At 42.3% G+C, this 26061-nt stretch overlaps 1 protein-coding gene across 12 annotated transcripts in view; it reads left to right on the forward strand.

Annotated features, from left to right (window-relative positions):
• Positions 1-26061, forward strand: part of CEP350 (centrosomal protein 350) — a 136348-nt gene that overhangs the window by 20893 nt on the left and 89394 nt on the right. For all 12 annotated transcript variants that reach the window (XM_043491378.1, XM_043491385.1, XM_043491379.1 and 9 more), the window contains exons 6-9: positions 10115-10761; positions 11155-11268; positions 17913-18026; positions 24165-24311. In XM_043491378.1, coding sequence (XP_043347313.1) covers positions 10115-10761; positions 11155-11268; positions 17913-18026; positions 24165-24311 — 1022 coding nt within the window. The remainder of the gene's footprint in view (positions 1-10114; positions 10762-11154; positions 11269-17912; positions 18027-24164; positions 24312-26061) is intronic.

Below are 26061 nucleotides of genomic sequence, written 5' to 3' on the forward strand. Positions count from 1 at the left end.
GAGGTGCTTGGCCTCCCCCGAGGCTGGCCCTGTAGTGAGCTCTGAGGGTGAGCGTTTATACTTCCGGGTCCCCGCCTGATCCTCTGAGGGGTGGTGGGCTCAGAGCTCCCTAGCTCCACCGACCCCGGCCTCCGGATGGACTCGTCCCTCTTCAGGGCGGCAGGGTGTCACACCACCTCACTACAGAGACTAACAAATTTATTTGAGCATAAGCTCTCATGGGCTAACCCAACCCCCCCACCCCCACCCCCAAAAAAAAAGCCAGCAGAGGAAGTATAAAGCATTATTACAAGTCATAGGGAAATAGTAGCTATTTCTTAACTTCTTGGCAGTGGCAATAGATTTTAAAAACAACTTTTCCTAGTTTTGATTCATCTTAAAATTTTTTTTCTAATGCATATTATTGGTGATAGAAAACATTCTTTCTACATCTTGATACATTTTTTCTTTGCTCTTTTGAGGACTTTGATTAATTGTGGATCAGCCCCTTTATTTTATTATTATCATAACCAACAGAACATGAGACTTCATCTATTTTTGAATAGCATAAGTAATGATAAAGTTTTTCTTGGCCGTTGAGTCATGTATTCGTGTAATTTAAGTTTTTTAATTTCCTTGACATTTTACTTGTGGAATTTTTGCACCCTGTTAAGTCAACAAACAACCTGGTAAACTATTGTATAAACTTGGGTCTTTAAAGAAATGCCTTGAAAATTGCATAGGAAAGTATTGAACAGCAAGGGATCACTGACCCTATTGTAGGGAACACTCTGTCTTTCGGTCTGTCTCTCTCACATGCACACACTCAGAGAACCTTGCTGACTTTAAGAAAATATTGGTTGGGGGCAGTTGGAAGGCGTGTGGTGGGGAGAAATACTTAATGATTACAATGTCCCCTGAAACCTAAAACAAGCTTGTCACTGCAGAATTAGTTTGGTTAGTACTTAAGATTTCTGAGACTTGTAACATTTCACCATAAGTCCTTCATTACTTTTTTTCTCAATTTGTGGCAAACCTTGGCCCTAGTCATAATGAATGACTTGTTTAAATTGATGATGTGTAGGATTATTAAAAGTGCTCAACTTCTGCCTAACTCAGATCCCACTGAAGTCAATGCTAAAACTCCAATTGACTTTGGTAAGAGTTGAACTAGGCCACCACTAACTATTTGTTTTTTAAAAATCCGACCTTTTATCTCTTTATTTATAATGGGCCCGGCACCATTGTTATCTCAATGTCAGTAGAAATTAAATGTAAGCAAACATAGAATTCTATCTTGCCTGAAGACTCCTTATTCCAACTGTGGATTTTCCTCCTTGGCTACATAGGAGGCAGAGTTGGACCTGTCAGGCTGGGGGCTCTTTTGCTGATTAAACTGCTCCTGTTGTTAGTTTTCATTCTGGAATAATTATTTCCTTGACACTTGTTGTTGTAAAAGCAGTGTATCAAATTATTTGACTTCAAATACAGGGGGAAAAACAGGAGCAGATGAACTCTTATCAACCTAATATTTCTCATTCAAATATACTTAGCTATAAAGAAATCTAAAGTTCAAGAAATAGACTATTTTTTTGCATTGTGAATATTGTAAGATCAAGTACTCAAGTCAGGGCATTCAAATTGTTGTGCTTGTGTTGATTATGTTAATTCTGTCCTATTGCATGTCCTGTATACTTTTACGGTATACGTTACTAAGAGTGTGGCACCTGAAGGCCTGTATTTAACAGGGGAAAGAGAAATAGAAAATGCTGTGTGTGTGCAGTGTTATGCACATGGCTTCAAAAAGCTTCCTTGAACATATACTTGCCTAAGGATTAAGCCTACTAGCCTAGATGAAAAATATCTACAGTGTCACCTCAATAGTCCTGCCATGCATTGGCACATATTCAACCCCTCTTGAATAAACCTTAAATAAATAAATTCTGCCCTCGTAGCACACATACATCCTAGAATACTCAAGGAACTGACTGAGATATCTAAGCCATCAGCAAATCTTCAAAAAGTCATTGAAGCCAGGAGAGATTTTAGAGGACTGGAAAGGGGCAAATATACTGCCAATCTATAAAAAGGAGAACATGGACAACCCAGGGAATTACAGACCAGTCAGCTTAATTTCAGATAATGGAGCAAATAATCAATCAATTTGAAAACACCTAGAAGATAATAAAGTGATAAGTAACAGTCATCATGGATTTGTCAAGAAAAAATGGTGTCAAACCAACCTAATAGCTTTCTTTGACAGGGTAACAAGCCTTGTAAATGGGGGAAAGAGGTAGATGTGGTGTATCTTGACTTTAGCAAGACTTTTGATACTGTCTTGTATGACCTTCTTATAAACAAACTAGGGAAATATAACCTAGATCAAGGGTGCATAATTGATTGGAAAACTGTTCCCAGAGCGTAGTTACCAGTGGTTCACAATTAAGCTGAAAGGGCATATCAAGTGGGGTCCTATAGGGATTGCTCCTGGGTCTAGTTCTGTTCAATATCTTCATTAGTGATTTAGATAATGGCATAGAGAGTACACTAAGGGTATGTCTACACTACAAAATTAGGTCAAATGTATAGAAGTCGTTTTTTTAGAAATTGTTTTTATATAGTCGATTGTGTGTCCCCACACAAAATGCTCTAAGTGCATTAACTCGGCGGAGTGCTTCCACTGTACCAAGGCTAGCGTTGACTTCTGGAGCGTTGCACTGTGGGTAGCTATCCCACAGTTCCCGCAATTTCTGCCGCCCATTGGAATTCTGGGTTGAGATCCCAATGCCTAATGGGGCAAAAACATTGTCACAGGTGGTGCTGGGTACATGTCATCAGGCCCTCCCTCTCTCCGTGAAAGCAACGGCAGACAATCGTTTTGTGCCCTTTTTCCTGAGTTACCTGTGCAGATGCCATACCACGGCAAACATGGAGCCCGCTCAGCTCACTGTCACCGTACGTCTCCTGGGTGCTGTCAGACATGGTACTGCATTGCTACACAGCTGCAACTCATTGCCTTGTGGCGGCAGACTGTGCAATAGACCTGATAACCATTGTCATCATGTCCTAGGTGCTTTTGGCCGCCTCGGTGAGGTCGGTTAGGAGCGCCTGGGCAGACATGGGCGCAGGGACATAAATAGGAGTGACTCGACCAGGTCATTCTTTTTAGTCCTGCTGGCAGTCGTATTGCACTGTCTTCTGGCGAGCAGCCAGGAGATGAGGATGGCTAGTAGTCCTACTGCACCATCTGCTGCCAGCCTAAGATGTAAAAGATAGATGGAGTGGATCAAAACAAGAAATAGACCAGATTTGTTTTGTATTCATTTGCTCCCCCCTCCCTCCGTGAAATCAACAGCCGATGATCATTTTGGTGGGGTCTGTCAGGGGCACCTTGAAAAGTTTAATGGAGATTCTGTCCTGCCTGGAATACCGGAGGGAAGGATAGCTCAGTGAGTTGAGCAATGGCCTGCTAAACCCAGGGTTTTGAGTTCAATCCTTGAGGGGGCCATTCTGTGTGACAGTTGTTCTTGTTTCTCCTTGATGTAAAACCACCCCCTTTGTTGATTTTAATTCCCTGTAAGCCAACCCCGTAAGCCATGTCGTCAGTCGCCCCTCCTCCATCAGAGCAACGACAGACAATCGTTCCGCGCAGACGCCATACCATGGCAAGCATGGAGCCCGCTCAGATCACTTTGGCAATTATGAGCACATTAAACACCATGCGCATTATCCAGCAGTATATGCAGCACCAAAACCTGGCAAAGCGAAACCAGGCAAGTAGGCGACATCAGCACGGTGGCTAGAGTGATGAGGACATGGACACAGACTTCTCTCAAAGCACGGGCCCTGGCTATGTGGGCATCATGGTGCTAATGGGGCAAGTTCATGCGGTGGTACGCCAATTCTAGGCCCGGGAAACAAGCACAGACTGGTGGGACTGCATAGTGTTGCAGGTCTGGGACGATTCCCAGTGGCTGCAAAACTTTCGCATGCATAAGGGCACTTTCATGGAACTTTGTGACTTGCTTTCTCCTGCCCTGAAGCTCCAGAAAACCAAGATGAGAGCAGCCCTCACAGTTGAGAAGTGAGTGGCAATAGCCCTGTGGAAGCTTGCAACGCCAGACAGCTACCGGTCAGTCGGGAATCAATTTGGAGTGGGCAGATCTGCTGTGGGGGCTGCTGTGATGCAAGTAGCCAACGCAATCAAAGATCTGCTGATATCAAGGGTAGTGAGTCTGGGAAGCGTGCAGGTCATAGTGGATGGCTTTGCTGCAATGGGATTCCCTAACTGTGTGGTGGGGCTATAGACGGAACCCATATCTCTATCTTGGCATCAGAGCACCAAGCCAGCGAGTACCTAAACCGCAAGGGGTACTTTTTAATAGTGCTGCAAGCACTTGTGGATCACAAGGGACGTTTCACCAACATCAGCGTGGGATGGCCGGGAAAGGTACATGACGCTCGCATCTTCAGGAACTCTGGTCTGTTTCAAAAGTCACAGGAAGGGACTTTCTTCCCAGACCAGAAAATAACTGTTGAGGATGTTGAAATGCCTGTAGTTATCCTTGGGAACCCAGCCTACCCCTTAATGCCATGGCTCATGAAGCCGTACATAGGCAGCCTGGACAGTTCAACTATAGGCTGAGCAAGTGCAGAATGGTGGTAGAGTGTGCATTTGGCTGTTTAAAAGGGCACTGGTGCAGTTTACTGACTAGGTTAGATCTCAGCGAAACCAATATTCCAATTATAATTGCTGCTTGGTGTGTGTTCCACAATATCTGTGAGAGTAAGAGGGAGATGTTTATGGCGGGATGGGAGGTCGAGGCAAATCGCCTGGCGACCAATTTCGCACAGCCAGATACCAGTACGATTAGAAGAGCACAGCGGGGCGGGCTGCGCATCAGAGAAGCTTTGAAACCCAGTTTCATGACTGGCCAGGCTACAGTGTGAAAGTTCTGTTTGTTTCTTCTTGATGAAACCCCCCGCCTTGGTTCACTCTACTTCCCTGTAAGCTAACCACCCTCTCCTCCCCCCTTCGATCACCACTTGCTGAGGTAATAAAGTCATTGTTGCTTCACATTCATGCATTCTTTATTAATTCATCACACAAATAGGGGGATAACTGCCAAAGTAGCCTGGGAGGGGTGGGGGAGGAGGGAAGAACAAGGCCACACTGCACTTTAAAACTTAAAAAATTTTAAAAAAATTTAAAACTTATTGAAATGCCAGCCTTCTGTTTCTTGGGCAATCCTCTGGGGTGGAGGCTGGGTGGCCAGAGGCCCCCCCCACCGCGTTCTTGGGCGTCTGGGTGAGGAGGCTGTGGAACTTGCGGAGGAGGGCGGTTGGTTACACAGGGGCTGTAGCGGCGGTCTGTGCTCCAGCTGCCTTTCCTGCAGCTCAACCATATGCTGGAGCATATTAGTTTGATCCTCCAGCAGCCTCAGCATTGAATCCTGCCCCCGTCATCACGCTGCTGCCACCTATCCTCTTCAGCCTGCCACTTACTCTCTTAAGCCCGCCACCTCTCCTCGTGTTCATGTTGTGCTTTCCTGCACTCTGACGTTGTCTGCCTTCATGCATTCGTCTGTGCTCTGTCAGTGTGGGAGGATAGCATGAGGTCAGAGAACATTTCATCGCGACTGCCTTTTTTTCGCCTTCTAATCTTCGCCATCCTCTGGGAAGGAGAAGATCCTGTTATCCTTGAAACACATGCAGCCGGTGGAGGAAAAAAAAAGGGACAGTGATATTTAAAAAGACACATTTTATAGAACAATGGGAATACTCTTTCACAGTAAACCTTGCTGTTAACATTACATACATAGCACATGTGCTTTCGTTCCAAGGTCGCATTTTGCCTCCCCCCACCACATGGCTAACCTCTCCCCCCCACCGTGTGGCTAACAGCGGGGAACATTTCTGTTCAGCCACAGGCAAGCCAGAAGCAATGGGTATCTCTGAATGTCCCCTTAAGAAAAGCACCCTATTTCAACCAGGTGACCATGAATGATATTACTCTCCTGAGGATAACACAGAGAGATAAAGAACGGATGTTGTTTGAACGCCAGCAAACATATGCTGCAGTGCTTTGTTCTGCAGTGATTTCTGACTGTGCTACGTGCCTGGCGTGCTAAAGTGTCCTACCATGGTGGACGGAAAAAGGCTGTCCTCCCCAGAAACCTCTTGCAAAGGCTTTGGGAGTACACCCATGAGAGCTTTATGGAGATGTCCCTGGAGGATTTCTGCTCCATCCCCAGACATGTTAACAGACTTTTCCAGTAGCTGTACTGGCCGCAAATGTCAGGGCAAATTAATCATTAAACACCCTTGCTTTTAAACCATGTATGCTATTTAAAAAGATATCCTCACCAGAGGTCCCTTCTCCACCTGGCGGGTCCGGGAGGCAGCCTTGGGTGGGTTTTGGAGGTATTGGCTCCAGGTCCAGGTTGAGAAACAGTTCCTGGCTGTCGGGAAAACTGGTTTCTCCGCTTGCTTGCTGTGAGCTGTCTTCAACCTCCTCCTCCTCATCTTTCTCATCCCCAAAACCTGCTTCCGTGTTGCCTCCCACTCCATTGATGGAGTCAAAGCACACGGTTGGGGTAGGGGTGGCTGATCCCCCTAAAATGGCATGCAGCTCATCATAGAAGTGGCATGTTTGGGGCTCTGACCCAGAGCGGCCGTTTGCCTCTCTGGTTTTCTGGTAGGCTTGCCTGATCTCCTTAAGTTTCATGCGGCACTGCTTCGGGTTCCTGTTGTGGCCTCTGTCCTTCATGCCCTGAGAGATTTTTACAAATGTTTTGGCAACTCTGGAACAGAGTTCTGATAGCATGAATTCCTCTCCCCATACAGTGATCAGATCCTGTACCTTCTGTTCAGTCCATGCTGGAGCTCTTTTGCGATTCTGGGACTCCATAATGGTCACCTCTGCTGATGAGCTCTGCATGGTCACTTCTGCTGATGAGCTCTGCACTCGCCTGCAGCTTGCCATGCTGGCCAAACAGGAAATGTGATTCAAAAGTTTGCGGGCCTTTTCCTGTCTACCTGGCCAGTGCATCTGAGTTGAGAGTGCTGTCCAGAGCGGTCACAATGGAGCACTCTGGGATAGCTCCCAGAGGCCAATACCATCTAATTGTGTCCACAGTACCCCAAATTCGACCCAGCAAGGCCGATTTCAGCGCTAATCCCCTTGTCGGGGGTGGTGTAAGGAAATCGATTTTAAGAGCCCTTTAAGTTTAAAAAAAAAAAAGGCTTCGTTGCGTGGACGCGTGCAGGGTTAAAGCGATTTAACGCTGCTAAATTCGACCTGAACTCCTAGTGTAGACCAGGCCTTATAAAGTTTGCGGATGATACTAAGCTGGGATGGGATTGCAAGTGCTTTGGAGGATAGGATTAAAATTCAAAATGATCTGGACAAGCTGGAAAAATGGTCTGAAGTAAACTGGATGAAATTCAATAAGAAGAAGTGCAAAGTATTCTACTTAGGAAGGAACAATCAGTTGCACACCTACAAAATGGGAAGTGACTGCCTAGGAAGGAGTACTGTGGAAAGGGATCTGGGGTCATAGTGGATCACAAGCTAAATATGAGTCAGCAGTGTAACACTTTCAAAAAAAGCAAACGTCATTCTGGGATGTATTAGCAGGAGTGTTGTAAGCAAGACACGGGAAGTAATTCTTCTGCTCTACTCCATGCTGATTAGGTCTCAACTGGAATATTGTGTCCAGTTCTGAGCGCCATGTTTCAGGAAATTGGAGGAAGTCCAGAGGAGAGCAACAATGATTAAAGGTCTAGAAAACATGATGTATGAGGGAAGATTGAAAAAGTTGGGTTTGTTTAGTTTGGGATAAAGAAGACTGAGGGGGACATGACAACATTTTTCAAATACGTAAAAAGTTGTTAAAAGGAGGAGGGAGAAAAATTGTTTTTGTTATCCTCTGAGGATAGGAGAAGAAACACTGGGCTTAAATTGCAGTAAGGGCGGGTTAGGTTGCATATTAGGAAAAGCTTCCTAACCGTCAGGGTAGTTAAGCACTGGAGCAATCTGCCTAGGGAGGTTGTAGAATCTCCATCACTGAAGGTTTTTAAGTGCACATTAGACAAGCACCTGTCAGGGATGGTCTAGATAATACTTGGCCCTGCTTTGAGTGCAGAGGACTGGACTAAAAGACCTCTCAAGGTCCCTTCCAGTTCTATTATTCTATAGTTTGAATCATTTCTACCCCATCTCTTTCCAGGTTGTCTGCTCTCAGCATGCTGCCCAAAGAGATGGCATTTACCTTCCTGGGTGTAGAGGAGGCCCTCAGCTTTGCAGAACCCTTTTATCAATTGAGTCCTCTGTACCTAGATTCCATCTCCCTTTCTTTTAAGGCAACAGAAGTTGTGGTCCACTCTACTTCTCACTCTTCCACCCGCCTATAAAAATGTAAAAAGAAAAGGAGTACTTGTGGCACCTTAGAGACTAACAAATTTATTAGAGCATAAGCTTTCGTGAGCTACAGCTCACTTCATCGGATGCATTTGGTGGAAAAAGCAGAGGAGAGATTTACACACACACACACACACACACACACACACACACACACACACACACACACACACACACACACACACACACACACACACACAGAGAGAGAGAGAACATGAAACAATGGGTTTATCATACACACTGTAAGGAGAGTGATCACTTAAGATAAGCCATCACCAGCAGCAGGGGGGGAAAGGAGGAAAACCTTTCATGGTGACAAGCAAGGCATTGTTTCATGTTCTCTCTCTCTCTGTGTGTGTGTGTGTGTGTGTGTGTGTGTGTGTGTGTGTATAAATCTCTCCTCTGCTTTTTCCACCAAATGCATCCGATGAAGTGAGCTGTAGCTCACGAAAGCTTATGCTCTAATAAATTTGTTAGTCTCTAAGGTGCCACAAGTACTCCTTTTCTTTTTGCGAATACAGACTAACACGGCTGCTACTCTGAAACCTATAAAAATGTAGCAGCTCCAGCTGTTCTAATTCCTTCTTTCTGTAAAATGTGCTGCAGTGCTTGGGCCACTCTGTTCCCAGTCTTCCTCCTTCTCTTCCAGGAAAGGTGCTGAAAACTGTTTTGCCTACTCAGTTCACTTTTTTGGCCAAAACCTATACATGCCCTGAATCGGTAGGTGTTAAAATCCCCGATTCTGTACATTTGCATTAAAACACTGAATACAAGAAATTTTGTCAGTCAGTTTCCAAAACAGCCTTATCTTTTGGAATTTTCTGACTTCTGATTGCAAACTGTTAACATTCGATTAACAGTTGTTGGGTTGGGTTTTTAAAAAGAGAGAGAACTGATGGGAAGGAAGATATTGGGAGGTAATTAGCTTGCTGAGCTGATGAACTCTATTAGTGAACCTTGTTAAGTTCACCGCTCTACCCCCAAGTTCACTGCTTACCCCTGAAAGATCGGTAAGTTCCTTTCTCATCAGTTTGTCTATGCTGTGCACTCATGTCAGATTCAAGTTCCTTTCTCTGCAACTTAGAAGCTCCATTGTCTACTATATACATTTTCTGAAATAAGTAGTGCTAACTTAAGGAACTGTGCACACATTTTTTCACTCTTGCCAAACTTAAGCTACTGAAGGGATTTTGCTCAAACTTTCCAGGGGGTGGGGAGGAATCACCTTCAAGGCAGAAACCAAGTATAGAAAATTTCAGCTGAAATGGGGAAACATTTGAAAAGTGGTGAGCATATGAAAACGGGGACATAATTTAAACTTTTGCAACCTTCGTTATATTAGGTAACATTAAGTGCCCATTGTAATAAACAAAGTAACTGTTTCCATGAGTCATCTAATAGGTGTTATTGATTGGCATCTAGAAATCCATACGTTTCAGAGGTTTTCTGGTGTGTGTAAAAGCTAATTTATCTCAGCAAACGTTGAAATCATTGTTATGCCAACCACTATAATTTAAGCAACATAAATGATGGTCACAAATGTTGAAATTGGTAGATTTTTACCCCATGAATAGCATTCTCTCTGATTTAAGAATCTCACAGGTATTCACAATGTATACTTCATGTAGGTGATAATGACTACAGAGTTATTTCAAACCTAGTTTGTGTTGCTTTTACTGTTGTGTTTCTAATGTTAACTTTCTTTTATGGTAGGGAGACTTACGGTGCACCGTATTATCAAAGTGCTAGTCCATTGGACGCGAAATGTTTGCTGTCTGGTTTAGACCGTAATGAAGCACAGGATAAGACTGAAGGAATGAGCTGTATGATATATGACAGGAGTGAAAGTGACTTACATAACAGAAATTTTGAAAGCCCACGTTCTTCTGCTGCAGATGACACAGTTGTTAGGTATTTGAATGACCGACCAGCAATTGATGCTTTGCAGAACATTGAATCTCTTTTTAAAGCTGGAACTCCTACAAGATCAGAGGAGGAAAAGACTAATGGGTCCAGAAGAGATGAGAGCAGCACTAAAACTGCTCTTAGTAGCACAGCCCAGGATGCTGAACTGAAAGGGATAAGGCTGGCAGAATCTTCTACTTCCTCCACTAGTACTTCCAGTGCCCACAGGCTGGAAATCTTAAAAAGGAGGCAGCATGATGCTAAATTGCATGATGCTAAATTGGAGAAGCTGAAGGATCGGATTAGGAAGCAATGGGAGCATTCGGAAGAATTAGGCAGCAAGGGACAACTTCTGGGATATACTGAGCAGCCTGTAGTGGTAACAAATGTGGAGAATGCAGTGACGCCAAAAGTCAGAAAAGTGGCAGTTGCACCCCCTGCTCCAACATATAAAGGTATGTAGACTCTCTATCTTGTGGTGTTTACATGTGGCACCTCGGCTTGAAGCAGAGACTGGGCAGCAGCCCAGCTCAGGAACCAGGAGTTGGCTTTCTTGTCAATTTGGAGCCGTGAAACTGACAAGAATGACAACCAAAATCCAATGAAAGGAACGCAGTGTCTACATAGACCTAACTACACCGACGTAAGCTCTATAACTCTCATTGAGGTGGTTTTATTATGTTGGCATAGCGGGGGAGTTGCATCAGCAGGAGGAGCATTTGAGTGTGGACACCTCCACTGTTTTGTCAACAAAACTCTGTAGTGTAGACATGGCCTAATAGCACAATTTTTTTCTCAAGGTTTTTAAAGTGTTCTGCAAAATCTAGATAAAACTCTGTTTATCGTAGGTTTCAATCCTGCTGAGACAAAGATTCGCACTCCTGATGGAAAGGTGTGGCATGAAGAGGAATTTCATAACATCAGTAGGGAGTTGTATCGCGATGTAGCACTCCAATTAACAGGTGAGAAGCAGATCTAAGCTTATTAATTCACACAGGCTTCTTTGAGAAGCACCTAGGGTTGCTACACACACAACATAACTGACACAAGCCCATGGCAAATGAAAAGTTGAGCTACCTAATAGAGCATATCCTGTATTCCAGTGTTTCTTAAACTTATTTGATCACACCATTCTTTGAGTCTGTAGTAGTTTATACCCCCCTGCCACACAAGTAGATATACAATAAAAAAAAACATGCAACTCTGGCTAAATATTAAAAACAGTTAGGCATTGATTCAAACAGAGCCATTTAAGTATATAGTTATGTAAATTTTAAGTGAGATGCTGCCGTTTTGGGCACCTGGTCAGCAGCCACCACTCTTCGATTGCCCAGTTCTAAAGGCAAGGCAGAGGGCAGCATAAAATGTGCGCAATACATTTTTTTCCCTAAAGCTTCTCTTTCACGGCCTGCCACCCACCCACACCAGAATACATTCTGTGTCTTCCAGTTTGAGAACCTCTGCTGTACTCCATCCACAAGCACTAGAAGTGGTTGAAAAAACTCCCCCACACCCCCGCAAAACATTTTTAACTAACAGGATTTTTTTAAATAAGTCAAATGATTTGTTTTATTTTGTATTGGAAGATTTTGCAAATTGAAATGGAACAATTTTTCATTTAATTTTGAAATTTCCCATTGAAAAATTTCATCAGATCTTTTCCCAGAATAAAATTGTTTTTGATGAGACCCCACTTTTTGGTGGGAAAATTTTTCATTTGACAAAATGCAGACAGTTCTAACAAATGCACCCCTTTGGGTTACCACAACTGCTACAACTATGTGGCACAGCTTTAATTCTGCCCCTTCTACACAGCTTTTTAGCAAATTACCCATTCTCCAAATTAGTTGCGGAGATGTTTTGTGTCGTAGTGTGTTGTGCTGGGAGTGGGTAGTCATAGTAAAGGGGGTGATAGAAGGCTTGAATCCTAGGAGCTGCATATTTAAGGTGCAGTATGTGGCCAGTTGTGATAAAGTGTGTGCCTGTGGCTGCAGGAGATAGAGAGTACGTGTGTTATGAGGTAGCTTAACTTCTAAACTGTTAGGAGTGGAAAGTCTTTTGATTAGCATATGACATGATCACTGGACGGTACAGATACATCAGGACCCAAAAAGGGACTTTTGTTGTCTTGACAACTCTTGTCCCAGTTTCCCTTATAAGGGGTAAATTAAATCAAACCAGGTATTAATACCTGAGAAGTCTCATGGTGCTTCTCCCTCAGCTCAAGGGAAACAGAAAGTTCAGCTGTATCCAACTTTCAAAAGAGGAAGAGGAGTGGAAAAGTTTTTCCAGTAAGAAGTGTGCCAGGGTAACTCTTCCCACGATCATATGTTGCTATGTAACTCTTCCCTAAAGAAGGGAGACAAAAAAAGTGAACTAGCAGGAAATGAAAAAAACATTGTCATGATGTGCCATGATTTTTTTTTTCCTTACAGCACTCCTACGTCAGTTTTGTCTGTTGTGAGGATTAGATAGGATCTTGGGGATTTTATAATTTACTTGTTTGTTTTTTTTACTGCTGCTTTGTGAATAGTAATTTGATTTCAGGGTTTTGAGTTTTTTTTTGCAAGGGCTTGGCTTTGCTTATTTTACACTACCAAATGAACTTTTTTCTTTACATGTTTATTAAATACACTGTGGCAAATTGCTGGCACCATTATGATGGGTCCCGCGCTTCCTCCTCTTGTTGCGGGGGGGTAGGGTTTTCAGGGCACAGTTTCCTGCCCCTGAACTAGGGTATCTACTGTCCCACTAGTAACCCAGAGAGGGTAGTGGAGAGGGAGGGACCTGGGCATGCCCTCTACTCTGGGTCCCATCCCAGGGGCCCTAGGGATAGTGGCAAACAACTTGAACTAGTGCTTCCTTCCCCTGGGCTACTTCCCTCTCCTACTCTTCAGCTTGTGGGACTTTCTGCCCTCTCTCTGCACAAGCCGGGTGTCTCCTTACCTAAGGTCTTGGTTTTCTAGCCAGCCACGGCACTGCTCCAACTCCTTCCCCTGGCTGATTGAAGCAGGAGGTTTTTATCAGGTGACTGGCTTCAGGTGCTTTTAATTAATCTATAGAAACCTTTCTTCCCTCTACAGGGAATAAGGCTTCTCCTCATCCTGGGACTTACATATGTCTCCTATATCACTCTCCTGCTGCCTTCTGGCCATGCTGTATTACAACACACAAAAAAGGAGGGAGGGAAACAATGAAAATGTTCAAAACTCAATTCAAGTGAATTGTTTTCAGTAATATCCCTTATTCCCTCTCTTTGTGTAGAGAAAAAAACCTTTGCTTGATAGTTCTTTTAAATGGCATTAAATGTCCTTGTTGTGGCAGGGGATCAATTTTAGCAATAGTACTCAGGTTTTGTTAAAGCAAATGCTTTTTCATAAGACACATGCATACAAAGGACAAAAAGAAAACAGTAATCAAAGATGCTAAAATGTAGCTTGGCTTTGCTTACAGTTCAGTTGCTGAAAGACCACAAGTATAGCACATGCCCATTTAGCCACTCCAAGTCCTTGGCTTTTACTCCTCCTGCTCTGAAAAATGTTTGGCTGTTGTTGATTGTCCTTACTTTCCTCTGGCTAGTCTATAGGATATTTTTACTGAGATAAGGCTGCTTTTTAGTTTGCCAGACTGGCTACAGAAAAATGATACGATTAAATAGCTTCTGATTCACTAAGCCAAAGAAAAAGAGGAGATGGGAGGAATAAAGTGGCAATGGAAATGGACACCCTAAGAGGGTGTAACGAGGATCTTAGGCTTTCATCTCAGGAGGTACTTGGATCATACCAAGGATAAAGTGTTGTCCAAATACCTGTTATGTGGTCAGAACATATTTCAGGCTGAGGAAAAAGGACCAATGGTGTAATAGTAAATCTTGGGCCCCAGTGTTAATGATGGTGGCTGAAGTAGTGGTGATCGTGATATCTTCCTTCACGCTCAGAACTTGCAGCCAAGCTGAAGAATTTGACAAGTGATCCTCACAAAAATGTCCAGAAAGAACAACAATTTATTTTTATCAAAATTACCCAGTGAAAACAAGCTTCCAATAGTCCACATATGTATATTCTGCCATATTTGTAACTTCACCAGGAGCCTTGAAGGCTCCTAATTTAAGTGGTTTTTAGTTCAAACAAGCTTAATTTGCATTTGAATAATTTATAGAATTAAGTGCTTTTTGGAATATTGTTGTCACTTGTCAAAAAGATTGTTTACATCTTTCATCCACTTAAGATGTTTAAAGATTTTAACCCAGGGTAGGATTTAACACGTGTCCCAGTAGATACCATCTCTGTTCAGAAATGGTCATTTTAAGCATAGTCTTTCTCAAAGCTCCAAAATGTTAAGCCTATACAACAATCATTTGATAACGCCTTCCCCTCCAGACAAACACACAGACATTCACTTCTTATGCATTCTCTTCCAGTTAAATTTGGGATTTCTTAGTATCAGAATAAAGTAAGCTGTGGTTCTGACATGGGGTTAACAACGCTATTGGGAGTAGATCTAGAAATATTGTCATTTCTTTTTTTCTTTGGGTGCCTTGTTTTAAAAATATGCTGAGATCAGATAAATTATCCTGCAAATGTCTCCCAACAAAAAATAACTGGAGAATTCTGTACAAACTCTGGACTTTTATGGCTTTGTTATATAATTATTAAAGATCCATTTTGCCTGTGAGAGACTGTTCAGTTTCTAAAATTCATAGGTCTTTTATCACTAAGCCTGTTCTTTAATGAATTTCCAAATTATTTAATGTAATTATTATTTTTTTCTCTTAATGTATTTAAAAATCAGCACAAGAAAACAATCTAAACTCTTTACAAAGTCAGTTGGGGGACACTTTGAGAACTGAAAGCAAAACTTAGCTTTTCCCAGCTCTGTCCTAAAATCTTGTGGAACTCTCCTTAGCTATGTGTTATCTATCTGCTCTTGACCTTTGCACTCAAATTCACATTTGTTATCCTAGATTTTTGGAAATGTCCATTAGAAACTTTCGTTAGATGTACCTTCACAATATCCCACAGCGGATGACTGCTGTTCTCGGATGGTGATGATAATGATGTGAGGTTTTTCTAACTTTTCTAAGACTAACTTGCATGATGCTTGTTGTCATTCTGCCAGCAGAATCAGACACATGCTAAATAGCATACAAGCAATTAAAAATGTATCCATGGTAATATAATCTTCAGATTTCTGGCTCTGTCACCTACACTACATTGACACCACTTAAAAGATTATCTTGAGTAACCAAACCTATTTCTTTTACCTTTCTGTAGAATTAAACTTCTCCTTCTCCTTCTGACTTGCAGGTTGTATTTTATGGATTGATGAAGTTCCAAATCTTTGGTGCCCTTCTGATTACTTGTGACACTCTGGCAGTTCAAAGCAGCTGTAAATCTGGCAGAGCAGTCTCCTAGTGATTTTTCTAGAGTAGTGGTAATCCCCATTTAGAGGTAGATCCACCTTCCTCATGGCCCTTGGTGAAGGAATTATGGCTTGAGTCACAGTTCTGCCAGTGATCCTTTGCTGCTGGAATTGCCCCTAGGGGCTTTGGGAAGCTAGGTGCAATTTAGAGCTGCCCTGAGGTGGTTCAAAATTTCACCAGGGACTGGACCCGCTCTTGACTAGTACCTTGACTGGGGAGCCACAAAGTTGTCTTAAAGCCATTTTGCTTCCTTCGCTGAAGTTATAGCCCGGGGTAGTCAATGGTGGACCACAGGCCAAATCCGGACTACCAGACACTTTTGAATGGATCCTGAAATCATTTTATTTACTTGTTGTTTTTATTATTGTTGGGTTTTTTACTTTCTTCTCTGGAGTTTGGACTGTGACTATACCTTGACAAAAAAAAAAATAGACTACTCCTGTTTTTGCCCAGGGTTTTTATTCAGATTACTCTAATGTTTATAGATATCTTATGTTTAACTTACCTTCTTTTTTCTAGAAATCCAGTGTTTCTTTAAAAGTTTAATATAAACAGAGTTGTCTCAATTAAACAGACATCTAGTCCATTTCTCACATTTTCCAGGGGACACATTTCAGTAAGAGGAATGAGTTGTATGCAAGTTTGGCCATATGCTGCTCCTGATGCCATGTGTACACCAGCTGTCTGGAATGATCTCCTTCAGTTGAAAAGATCATATCAAATAGCTGATTCCAAGTAACCAATCTATAGTCGTACACAGTACATACTGTAAATATATATATTGAGGTTGTTCTATTAAAAGTGAACACATGGACAGAAAATGTAACGTAGATATATTCACCATGTACTGTATGGTCAGCTGGACCTAAATTCTTTTCCAATCTGGTACTGAAATCAGCAGCATACCTGAAAATTCTGCAGCATCTTCAAGAACATGTCTCTTAGAAATTGAGGGTTTTCTTTAATTATGAAAATTAATACAACTAGTACAGAATCTCTTGATTTGTTTTTTAATTGTGATAGTGGCCCCATGAATCCTACTCAGTGGGAATGTTGATTCTGAATCCCACCCTTGGGTTTATCTCTATCAGCTAAACACATGTGAAAATAAAACTTGTCCTGTCTACGCTAGAGTTTTAAAAGAAGTGTTAAAACACTTTAGCTAAATAAATTTTAAAATACCATATTTATCTTAGTTTACACAAGCCCATTGGTAACAATGCACTGACTTGCATTTGGTTTGCTTTTTGAATGCTTTCTTTGCAGCCATAAGGGCTAAGGCTTAAGTCTTTTTTTTTTTTTTAAATGAAAGCTTAAATGATGCAGAACAATTCTGAATCAGTGCATATGTCTACATAGCAAACAAAGACCAATGGCTGATCTGGGTCAGCTGACTCAGGCTCAGGCTGTGGGGATGTAAAATTGCAGTGTAGATGATCACCCATGAGCCTGAGTCAGCTGATCCGGGCCAGCAGAGGGTGTTTAACTGCAGTGTAGACCTACCCAGTGGGTGTATTTTGTGGCAAATTCTGCAGACACAATTGCACAAAGTACAATGCTCAGCTATTTAGTCTATCACATTTTGATGGATTGGTTGGGAGCCAAGGATTAAATGTGCTAGCATGCATAATGTAAAGGAAGAGGGTCATGTATTCAACAATGAAGGAGCTACAGATAGCCCATTCAGGTGGAGCATTAATATGTACTTTGTAAAACTTACTTTGTCATTTAGTAGAATAAAAAAGCAACATTAGCTCAGATATGCCAAACTATTAACGTGACTTCTAACCCCTAAAATGAACTTCCTAATGATCTGTTACAGCCGTTATCTGTGCACACTTGTGGCTTTGCAGTTTTCTAATATTTATGTAAATAGTGCTTGAGGCGAAATGTTCATTCTGAGTGTGTTTGGGCAAAGCTATAAGGGTAAGCCTAAGCAATGCATTGTGAAGTCTAACCTGTGGGCCTTGGAGTAGCAGTAGAATTCTACCTAGCTCTTTCTATAGCAGATGGAACTGCTGTATTCTAAGGTAGTGGGTATGACCTAGAGAGTGATCATGCTGCAGTTCTTTGACTAATCCCCACTTTATCAAGGTAAATGCTGAAGCAAATTTGCTTCTGAGTTTTATTTTTCCTTCCCATGGGGTGTCAACTAACAGTTCACACATACTGTCTGCTTTTCAGAGGATTCAACAGGTAAAGAGAAACCCCCTGAGAAAAGCAAGGAGAAGAAAGCAACCAGACCAGTGCGCAAGGTTCAAAAGCTAACCAAGTCATCAAGTCCAGATTCCAAACCAGGTGACTATTAGTACTCTTGACGTAGGCTTCTTTCTAGATGTGTATGTTCAGAGATTAGTTATGTCTAGATGGTGAAAAAGGATGTAGTTTAAAGGCAACCTATTGACTTGAACTCTAGTCAGTTGCACAAAATGTCCTAAAAGTTGTTCGGTATACTGTATCAGCCCTGTATCCCGCACCAGTTTTTTTTTTTCCTGTTTACAAAATTTTCCTTTCCCCTGCTGCTGTGTGCAACTCTCAGAAACAGCAGACGATTGAATATGTATTTCACAGGGGTTGTCTGAGGACATTCACCAGAGCACTGGAGACCAGCAGTACTTCCTTGCTCTCCACTTCTGTCTGTGTCTTCTCTCGTCTCTGTGGAAGAGCCTAGGGGGTGGGTGTGAAGTACTTCCCTGGGGTGCAGCCTGAAACTGGGATACTGCTGAGCTCTCTGTCTATCCAGACTGGGCTCCCCCTCTCACTGTGATGCTGTGACAAGTTGCAGACCTCTCAGTCCTGCACTCACACAAACATTTACAGCAGGGACACACTCTGCTGGGTTACATGAATGCTTTTTCCAGCCACTTATAAACCAACAATAGAGTGGCTCCAGCCACTTTCCCCCAGCTCCCCAGCCTAGGACCCCATAGCTGCACCATCTTGCTATACAGTGGAGTCGCAAGAAAAGGGCAAGCTTCCGGAACAAGTTTTTAATGCTGATGAGACTGGGTTCTTCTAGGAAAAAATGCCCAACCGCACTTATCCTTTGAAATCAGAAAGACAAGCCCTTGGTTGCCTATTTGTGGCAATACATACATTTAACTTGTGCAAATTCAACTATACATGCTCGGCAAAAAAAAAGAAAAATAACAATAACTCGCGGCGGTGGAGTACTGTACAGGAGTTGATGGGAGAGCGCTCAGGTCAATTTATCGCGTCTAGACTAGATGCGATAAATCTACCCCCATTGGATCGATCTCTGCCCGCCGATCCGGTGAGTATCTTGCCGCGCTGAGTCACAGGTTTCAGAGTAGCAGCCGTGTTAGTCTGTATTCGCAAAAAGAAAAGGAGTACTTGTGGCACCTTAGAGACTAACAAATTTATTAGAGCATAAGCTTTCGTGAGCTACAGCTCACTTCATCGGATGCATTTACAAATGCTTCCGATGAAGTGAGCTGTAGCTCACGAAAGCTTATGCTCTAATAAATTTGTTAGTCTCTAAGGTGCCACAAGTACTCCTTTTCTTGCCGCGCTGAGTGTGAGTCTAGTGTTTAAAGATGCGTATTTTTCGTACATCATGGCCCCTAAACGCAAGCCAACTACTTTATCTGGTGCTCATCCGAAGAAACAGTGATCTGTTCCAACGCTGGAGGAAAAACTGGCTGTGTTGGACTTACTGAGAGATGGTATGTCGGTCTCCAATGTGGCGCGTAAATATGGCCTCAATGAATCTAGCATCCGTGCCATCAAGATTCGAGAGAGAGAAATTCGTCAAGCCGTGGCATTAAGTGCTCCAATAACTGCTAAGGTGACAAGCCAGGTGCGTGATAAGACTTTAGTGAAGACTGAAAAGGCATTAAACTTATGGCTGGAAGACATGAACCGTAAACGTGTGCCTATCGATGGCAACATGTTGCGAGAAAAGGCTCTTAGTCTCTACGTGCTGTTCAAACCTCCCACCGAAGAAGTACAGCCTTCTGATGAGAAGGAATTCAAAGCCAACCAAGGTGCAAAAACGTGCAGACTTCTGGTGAAGCTGCATCTCCCAGTGAAGAGGCAGCAAAGGCCTACCCCGAACAATTAAAGAAAATCATAGAAGAAAAGGGCAAGCTTCCGGAACAAGTTTTTAATGCTGATGAGACTGGGCTCTTCTGGGAAAAAATGCCCAACCGCACTTACCCTTTGAAATCAGAAAGACAAGCCCCTATTTGTGGCAATGCGGTGGGCATTTAATAAAGCCGGGCTTGCTCTACAGGGCTGTGAATCCCCGTGGCCTAAAAGGCAAGAACAAAAATCTGCTGCCTGTGTTCTGGCAATCAAATAGAAAGGCTTGGGTGATGGCAGCATTATTTCTGGATTGGTTCCCCAAGTGTTTCTTTCAGAGGTCAAGCGGTAACTTGAAGAGAAGGGACTTGACTTTAAAGTGTTGCTGATCGTAGACAATGCTTCTGGCCATCCTGAGGCACTCCGGTTTGTGCATAATGATGTTGAAGTCATCTTTCTCCCTTTTTTATTCTTTCATTCTTCTGTCTCTCTCACTTTTTTTTGACTATATGTGATTTTCACCTTACACGCTGACTTTTAGAACCTAACCCCTGCGTAAGATGCGACTCCACTGTAGTCAGAAGCCTGATCAATGTAAGTTATTTACCCCTCCCTCAGTGTGGAGAGGACATGCACCAGCCCTCCTCTGTTCCTGAGAGATTTCCCTTTACACTTTAAACAAGACACTGTTCTAGGTAAAAAAAAAAAATAAATAAAACAGATTTATTAACTACAGAAAGATAGATTTTAAGTGATTATAAGTAATACATGTACAGATAAAGTAGATTACCTAGGAAATAAAACAAAATCACAATCTAAGTTCTATAAACTAGACAGGATTTGAATCAAACAGTGTCTCACCCTGATGATACAAACAGTTCTCCAATTTTCCATACACAGGCTGGAACTCCTCCTTTCCAGCCTGGGACCAGCTCCCCAGTCAAAGTCTTTGTTCCTGAGGTGTTTCCAGGTGTTGAGTTGTGGGGGGAGTGAGGCCAAGTGATGATGCCACTTTCCCGTTTTATAGCTTCTTCCATGTGGAGGGAACTTAATTGTCCCAAAAAAACCTCCAGCACAGTTAGTGCAAAAATACAGTGTCACATGAGCTGGTCACATACTCTTCCATGCTTCGATGAGTCGTAGCAGGGGCCATGACCCATATTCTGGCTAGAACATTCAGAGCAAAGTCCACCAGATGGGGATAAGCTTCTTCCATGGCCCATTGTGTTAATTGATGGGCCCTCCACTTGAGTTGTCCATTCACAATGTGCTGGCTAGACTTGATGTAAACTACCTTATGGGAGTTATCACAGGAGCGCAAACATTTGAAATACAGGTACATAGTCAATATTCATAACTTCAGATACAAAAATGATACATGCATACAAGTAGGATAATCATATTCAGCAAACCATAACTTTTCCATTAACACCTCACATGACACATTTTGTACAAGATTTGTTGCAATTATAACACTGGTGAATTTGGGGGGTGCCAGGGTGTTGCTTTGGGGTACAGAGTGTCACAGTGGTACGCTGCATGTTGCTTTCCTGGTGCCTGTCCTATCTCACAGATAGGTGCCAGCAATGATGGAGGGACCAACAGCCTCCACTGCTAAAAGCTGGGGTGGGGTCAATGGAACCTGTTGTGTTATCATCCTATGGCCTGATGGATTGGGAATAGAATGAAAGAGTCCCTCTCCTTTTTCCTCGTCCCCCTCCTTTCCTGTGTACAGGTCCAGGTCTGTGGAGGGAATTGGGAGGTAGAGAGGAACAACTTCCTTCTCCATTGCTTTTCCTGTACCCCAACTGAAACAATGAAGGGAGACATTTTTCCTTTAAATTGTACTAATCTTTGGTATTATAAGTAACAAAAGTAAATGGAAAAACTTTCAGATGAAATTATTTTTGAATTGAACTTTCAAGTCAAATAAGCAATCACCAGCATCAACCTAATCAATTACTAACATAGCTTTAAAAATGCATAGGGTATTTATTTCTGCATATTTAACCTCAGAATGTACTGTGGTCTCTAGCTAGCGAGCTCTTTTTTTTCTTTAACTGGGCTTATAAAGTTAAGCCATATACAAATTTATTACTCCCAAAGAGTTTCAGGAACAAAGTTAATGTGGCACAATATAGAACTTGTGCACTCAGTATATTGTACTCAGGGAAGCAGTGTGTAAATGTCTGTTTTTAGTGATGGTGGCTAATAGTTGAAACTGGTATTGAAAGTAAATGTTAGATATGAAGCTGTTTCTTTATGCCCTGTTGAATTCATGTTGTTCAGGATCTGTGAATGCTAAGCCTCCTCCCTTGCATAGAAAGTAGAGTTATCAAAACTCTAACAGAAGTTGTGTGTTCTGGATTTGTCTTTAAAGTAGCTTGAATTTTAGAGCTGCTGCTACCTTCAGTTTGGTTTTATTTGGGAATCTGAAGATGGATTTCCCAGACAAAGTTGAAAGGGTAGCCTGAATTAAGCAATGCTTGCGTGCCTCATGGATTAAGAAAGGAACCAAATTTCTCCTTGAAAAGAAAAATAATTAAGAGTTTTCCATAAAATATTTGTGACCATATCATTAATCTAGAAACGGGGAGTAGCACAGAGGCAGTTGAACTCAGTAACCATGTTGATTTTGTGGTGTTATCCAGCTGCACCTATCTCTGCGTTGGGCTGTGTAATTCTCCTCATGTTTTTGTGCTGAAATTCTTAGAGGAGAGGCACCAAAGCTGGTTCAATGTTATATCTGTAATGATGTTTCCTCCCCCTCCAGTCACTGCAGTAACAGAATGCATAACACAGCCAGGTATTATAAATAACTGCAGCTCATATTCTGCTTTGTTAGCTTCTTTTAGTGTAGACAGCTGACCTGAAATAGAAGATGAGCTCTTCCTTCTGGCTTTGTGGAGGGTCATAGAAGTACTTGAGAGCAGCAAGTTGAGCAAGAGAATCTCTTTGGCTGGTGCATCTCTTTTAAAAAGGTTCATGGTAACCTGTTTCAAGTTCAAGTGACAGGTTCATAAAGCACGTGCATACTTTACAATTTAAGTAGCCACTGAAATGGTGGCTTTTCAACCTTTTATCATACAGCTTCCATTAAAGAAACATTGAAGATATTGAATGTGAAAACATACTAGATCTGCTGTGTTGGGTTTACTTTTAAATTTAGTTAGATTCAATGTCTAGGCTTCTCGGAGCCCTGTAGGGCCAGTAACCTGTGATCCCTATTTATTTATGTTTAGTTTTTAAACTATGCTCATGCTCTATTGTATGAACATATATGGTTGGAAATCACAACTAAGAGGGAGACAAATTGACCTGATTATTAATTAAACTCTGCTGAGAAACCGGTAATTTGCAGGTAAAGTGATAAATGGCCCAAATTAAATAATTAGTGTACTGCTTTGCACTTATATATATATACTTTTCATCCAAGGATCCTGGTGCTTTACTTCAAAAGGTCATTAAATATTGTGTGGGAAGCTAATGGGAAGAAAAACTAGTCAGACGAATTTACATGTTTAACCTTATAAGCATTCAGTGAAGATACCTTTGTACCAGATCTGTCAGCCTCTGATTGATATAGGATCGTAGAATAATATTAATGCATGTTTGAAAAAAATAAGTGTGATGTGGCCCTTTATAACTGCATTCTGTTCCTAAGCAATGCATAAACCATTAAGATAGCGTCTTAACCCTTTAAAGCTTCCCTTTCACAGAATGTCTTGCTAGAATGCAGTGGATTTGCATAGCCCAGGACTGTTGTAGACTCACATTTGTACATTCATAAGAGCCATCTATTTCATCAGCAAATTTGCTCTTAAAAATGCTATTGCTTTCTAAAGTCCTTTCTGTAAACTAAATAGAGCTCATTTAGCCTCAGTTTTTAGAGAAGAATCATTCATTCCCTCCTCCCTCCATTCTGGGCCTCCTTTTATTCTCGCTACTCTGACATTTTATCTCTCTTGTTCTGTTTCTTCTCTGCTTTCTTATTTTCCAACCCCCACTCAAGATACAAAGCCTCTTTTCTCAACCTCACAATCGTCTACAGATTTTCTCTCTCTATCTTCACTAACACGTGTCTTCAAATCTCTTAGGCCAGCACATGACTATTACTTCTACAGTTTTTTGTAGGGATGCAAGTTACTGCAAGATGCTTTGGGTTTTTACTTTGTGCTGTACCTCAGTAATAAGCATTATACCTTAGCCTTCATATACTTTTATGCTTCAAGGCTATCTGTTAGGGTTTTCCAACTGAAGTAGTACCATTTGTTTGGAATATACTGATGGTTGTTAGTGTAATAATAAGTAGAAGGGTTATGGTAAGTACTAGGTAGATTCAAGATACACTGGAAAATACATGCTGTACTTCATTATTTTCTCTTTGTTTAGGTGGAACCCATCTGATAAGTACATCTTCTTGGCGGGATGGACAAAAGCTAGTGAAAAAGATACTGGGTCCAGCACCTAAAGTAGAGCAACAGCACAGAAGAGCAACATCCAGTGACAGAAATGGGAGGGAGAGAGCTACTAAATCTCGTAAGCTATGCTGTATTTAACACTAGCTTTTTCTGTTGGTTTTAATTTTTTATTTAACAACTTTGCGGACTTCTAAAATTTGAGGAGGCTCCTACTATATAAGGAAGATGCAGCAGTTAAGGTTGCAACTCAGCCTGCTTTTGTTATAAAGCCCTATTTTTATCTCGTATGACTTTGACTTGGAAAAGTAGTTTGGCCTGAAAAGTGTCAGTTTTTTGTGTCTTATGGATCCCACTCCAGGTGTATCTGAACATAACAGCGGAATCTTTTTGAATAGCTGCGTCCACTGGGGCTGTGTCTGCACCTTCCATGCCGTTGTGCCTCTCCTTTCCCACCTCAAGCATAAAGGGTAGAGCGGACATACAGTCCCTCTGTTCCCTCTTACCAGCCCTGGCAATGAAACAAAACTAGTAGCATTTGTCTGCTACCCCTTCTTGTTCCTTCTCTTAACTCAGTGCTAATTTTTCCCTTTTTACCTTCTGTTATTTTTTTTCTGTTTGGATTGTCTCTTAAAAAAGCAAAGGACTGTATTTTTCCCTTTAGCACATGGCATCTCTTTCTGCACCAAAATGGTAGATTCAAAGCCTTCAGACTGCAAACCACGTCTTTTCTGCGTGGCTTAATCCCTCTCATCACTGGCCACAGCCACCGTTTTTTCTCCCTTGGTGAGAACCATATTCCAGGTTGGTGTTTGCTGTGCTGACCTTTTCCACAAGGACATGGAAATCCAGGGAAGCCTGTATAAAATTTCACTGCCTCAAACAGTGCATAGGGTCACTTCAGATCCTGAAGAGGGAGGATCAACTTCTAAGACAGATCTGACTACTGTTAAGTCCTAGTCTGCTAGTGCCCCTGTTACCCAGCACATGACTCCTAAGATGGGTACCAACAAAAAATCCTTGGCATCAGGCAAGTCTCCAGCACCAAAGTCCATGCTGGCACTGAAGACTGGTGCAGTTTCTTCAATGAGATGAGAGGCCCAAATATAGAGACAGACATGGCTCCTGGCATCAGTCCCTATCTTTCTGTAAGGAAGGACCCAAACATCAGTTCTCCAGGGAACAAACCACTATGCCTCTGCCCGTCACAGGAGGAGTAAGTGATGCTGGCTCAATCTTTAGCTTGGTGCTGAAGAAGCATTAGCCTCATGTGGTACCAGTGCTTACAATAACACTAGCACAGGCATTGACACTGGTGGCAGCTTCAATATCAGCACCATCTATGGAATCTCTACTGTTGCCTGATGATTTTTTACTGGAGGAGACTATCTTGTGCCCGGTGATGTTTTTGGTACTAAGACTTTCATAATTGGCACCAGTGCATAATTTTGACTACTTGGCATTAAGGTCTCCCCAAAAGTCAAGCTGTCCCTTGACTGTTTCTTTGTTGTCCTCCTCACTGGAGCACACTCTTTCTCCATGACTAGCAAGGAGTCTTCTCACCTCAGATCATTATATCACTACGAACAAGAGTCTCTTTCTTTGGAGCTCCTACACACATCCATCACAGGCATACAAATGGCTTGGTCAGCCCGATCTGAACCAGTCTTATCAATACAGGTGCTATCATGGGATTGTGCATATTGGAGATCTCTGTCCTGGACATCCAGAAGACCTTCCTACATTCTAGGAAGTAGAGTAGATCTCTATTTCCCCTCCACATCTGTGCCCAGATCACCATCATTTGAGAGAGATGAGTGAGTAAATGGCTGAAGAGGAACAGACACCAGAGAACCGCAGGAGCATCGTCC

The sequence above is a fragment of the Dermochelys coriacea genome, chromosome 8 (genome assembly GCF_009764565.3).
Source record: "Dermochelys coriacea isolate rDerCor1 chromosome 8, rDerCor1.pri.v4, whole genome shotgun sequence".
Taxonomy (NCBI): domain Eukaryota; kingdom Metazoa; phylum Chordata; order Testudines; family Dermochelyidae; genus Dermochelys; species Dermochelys coriacea.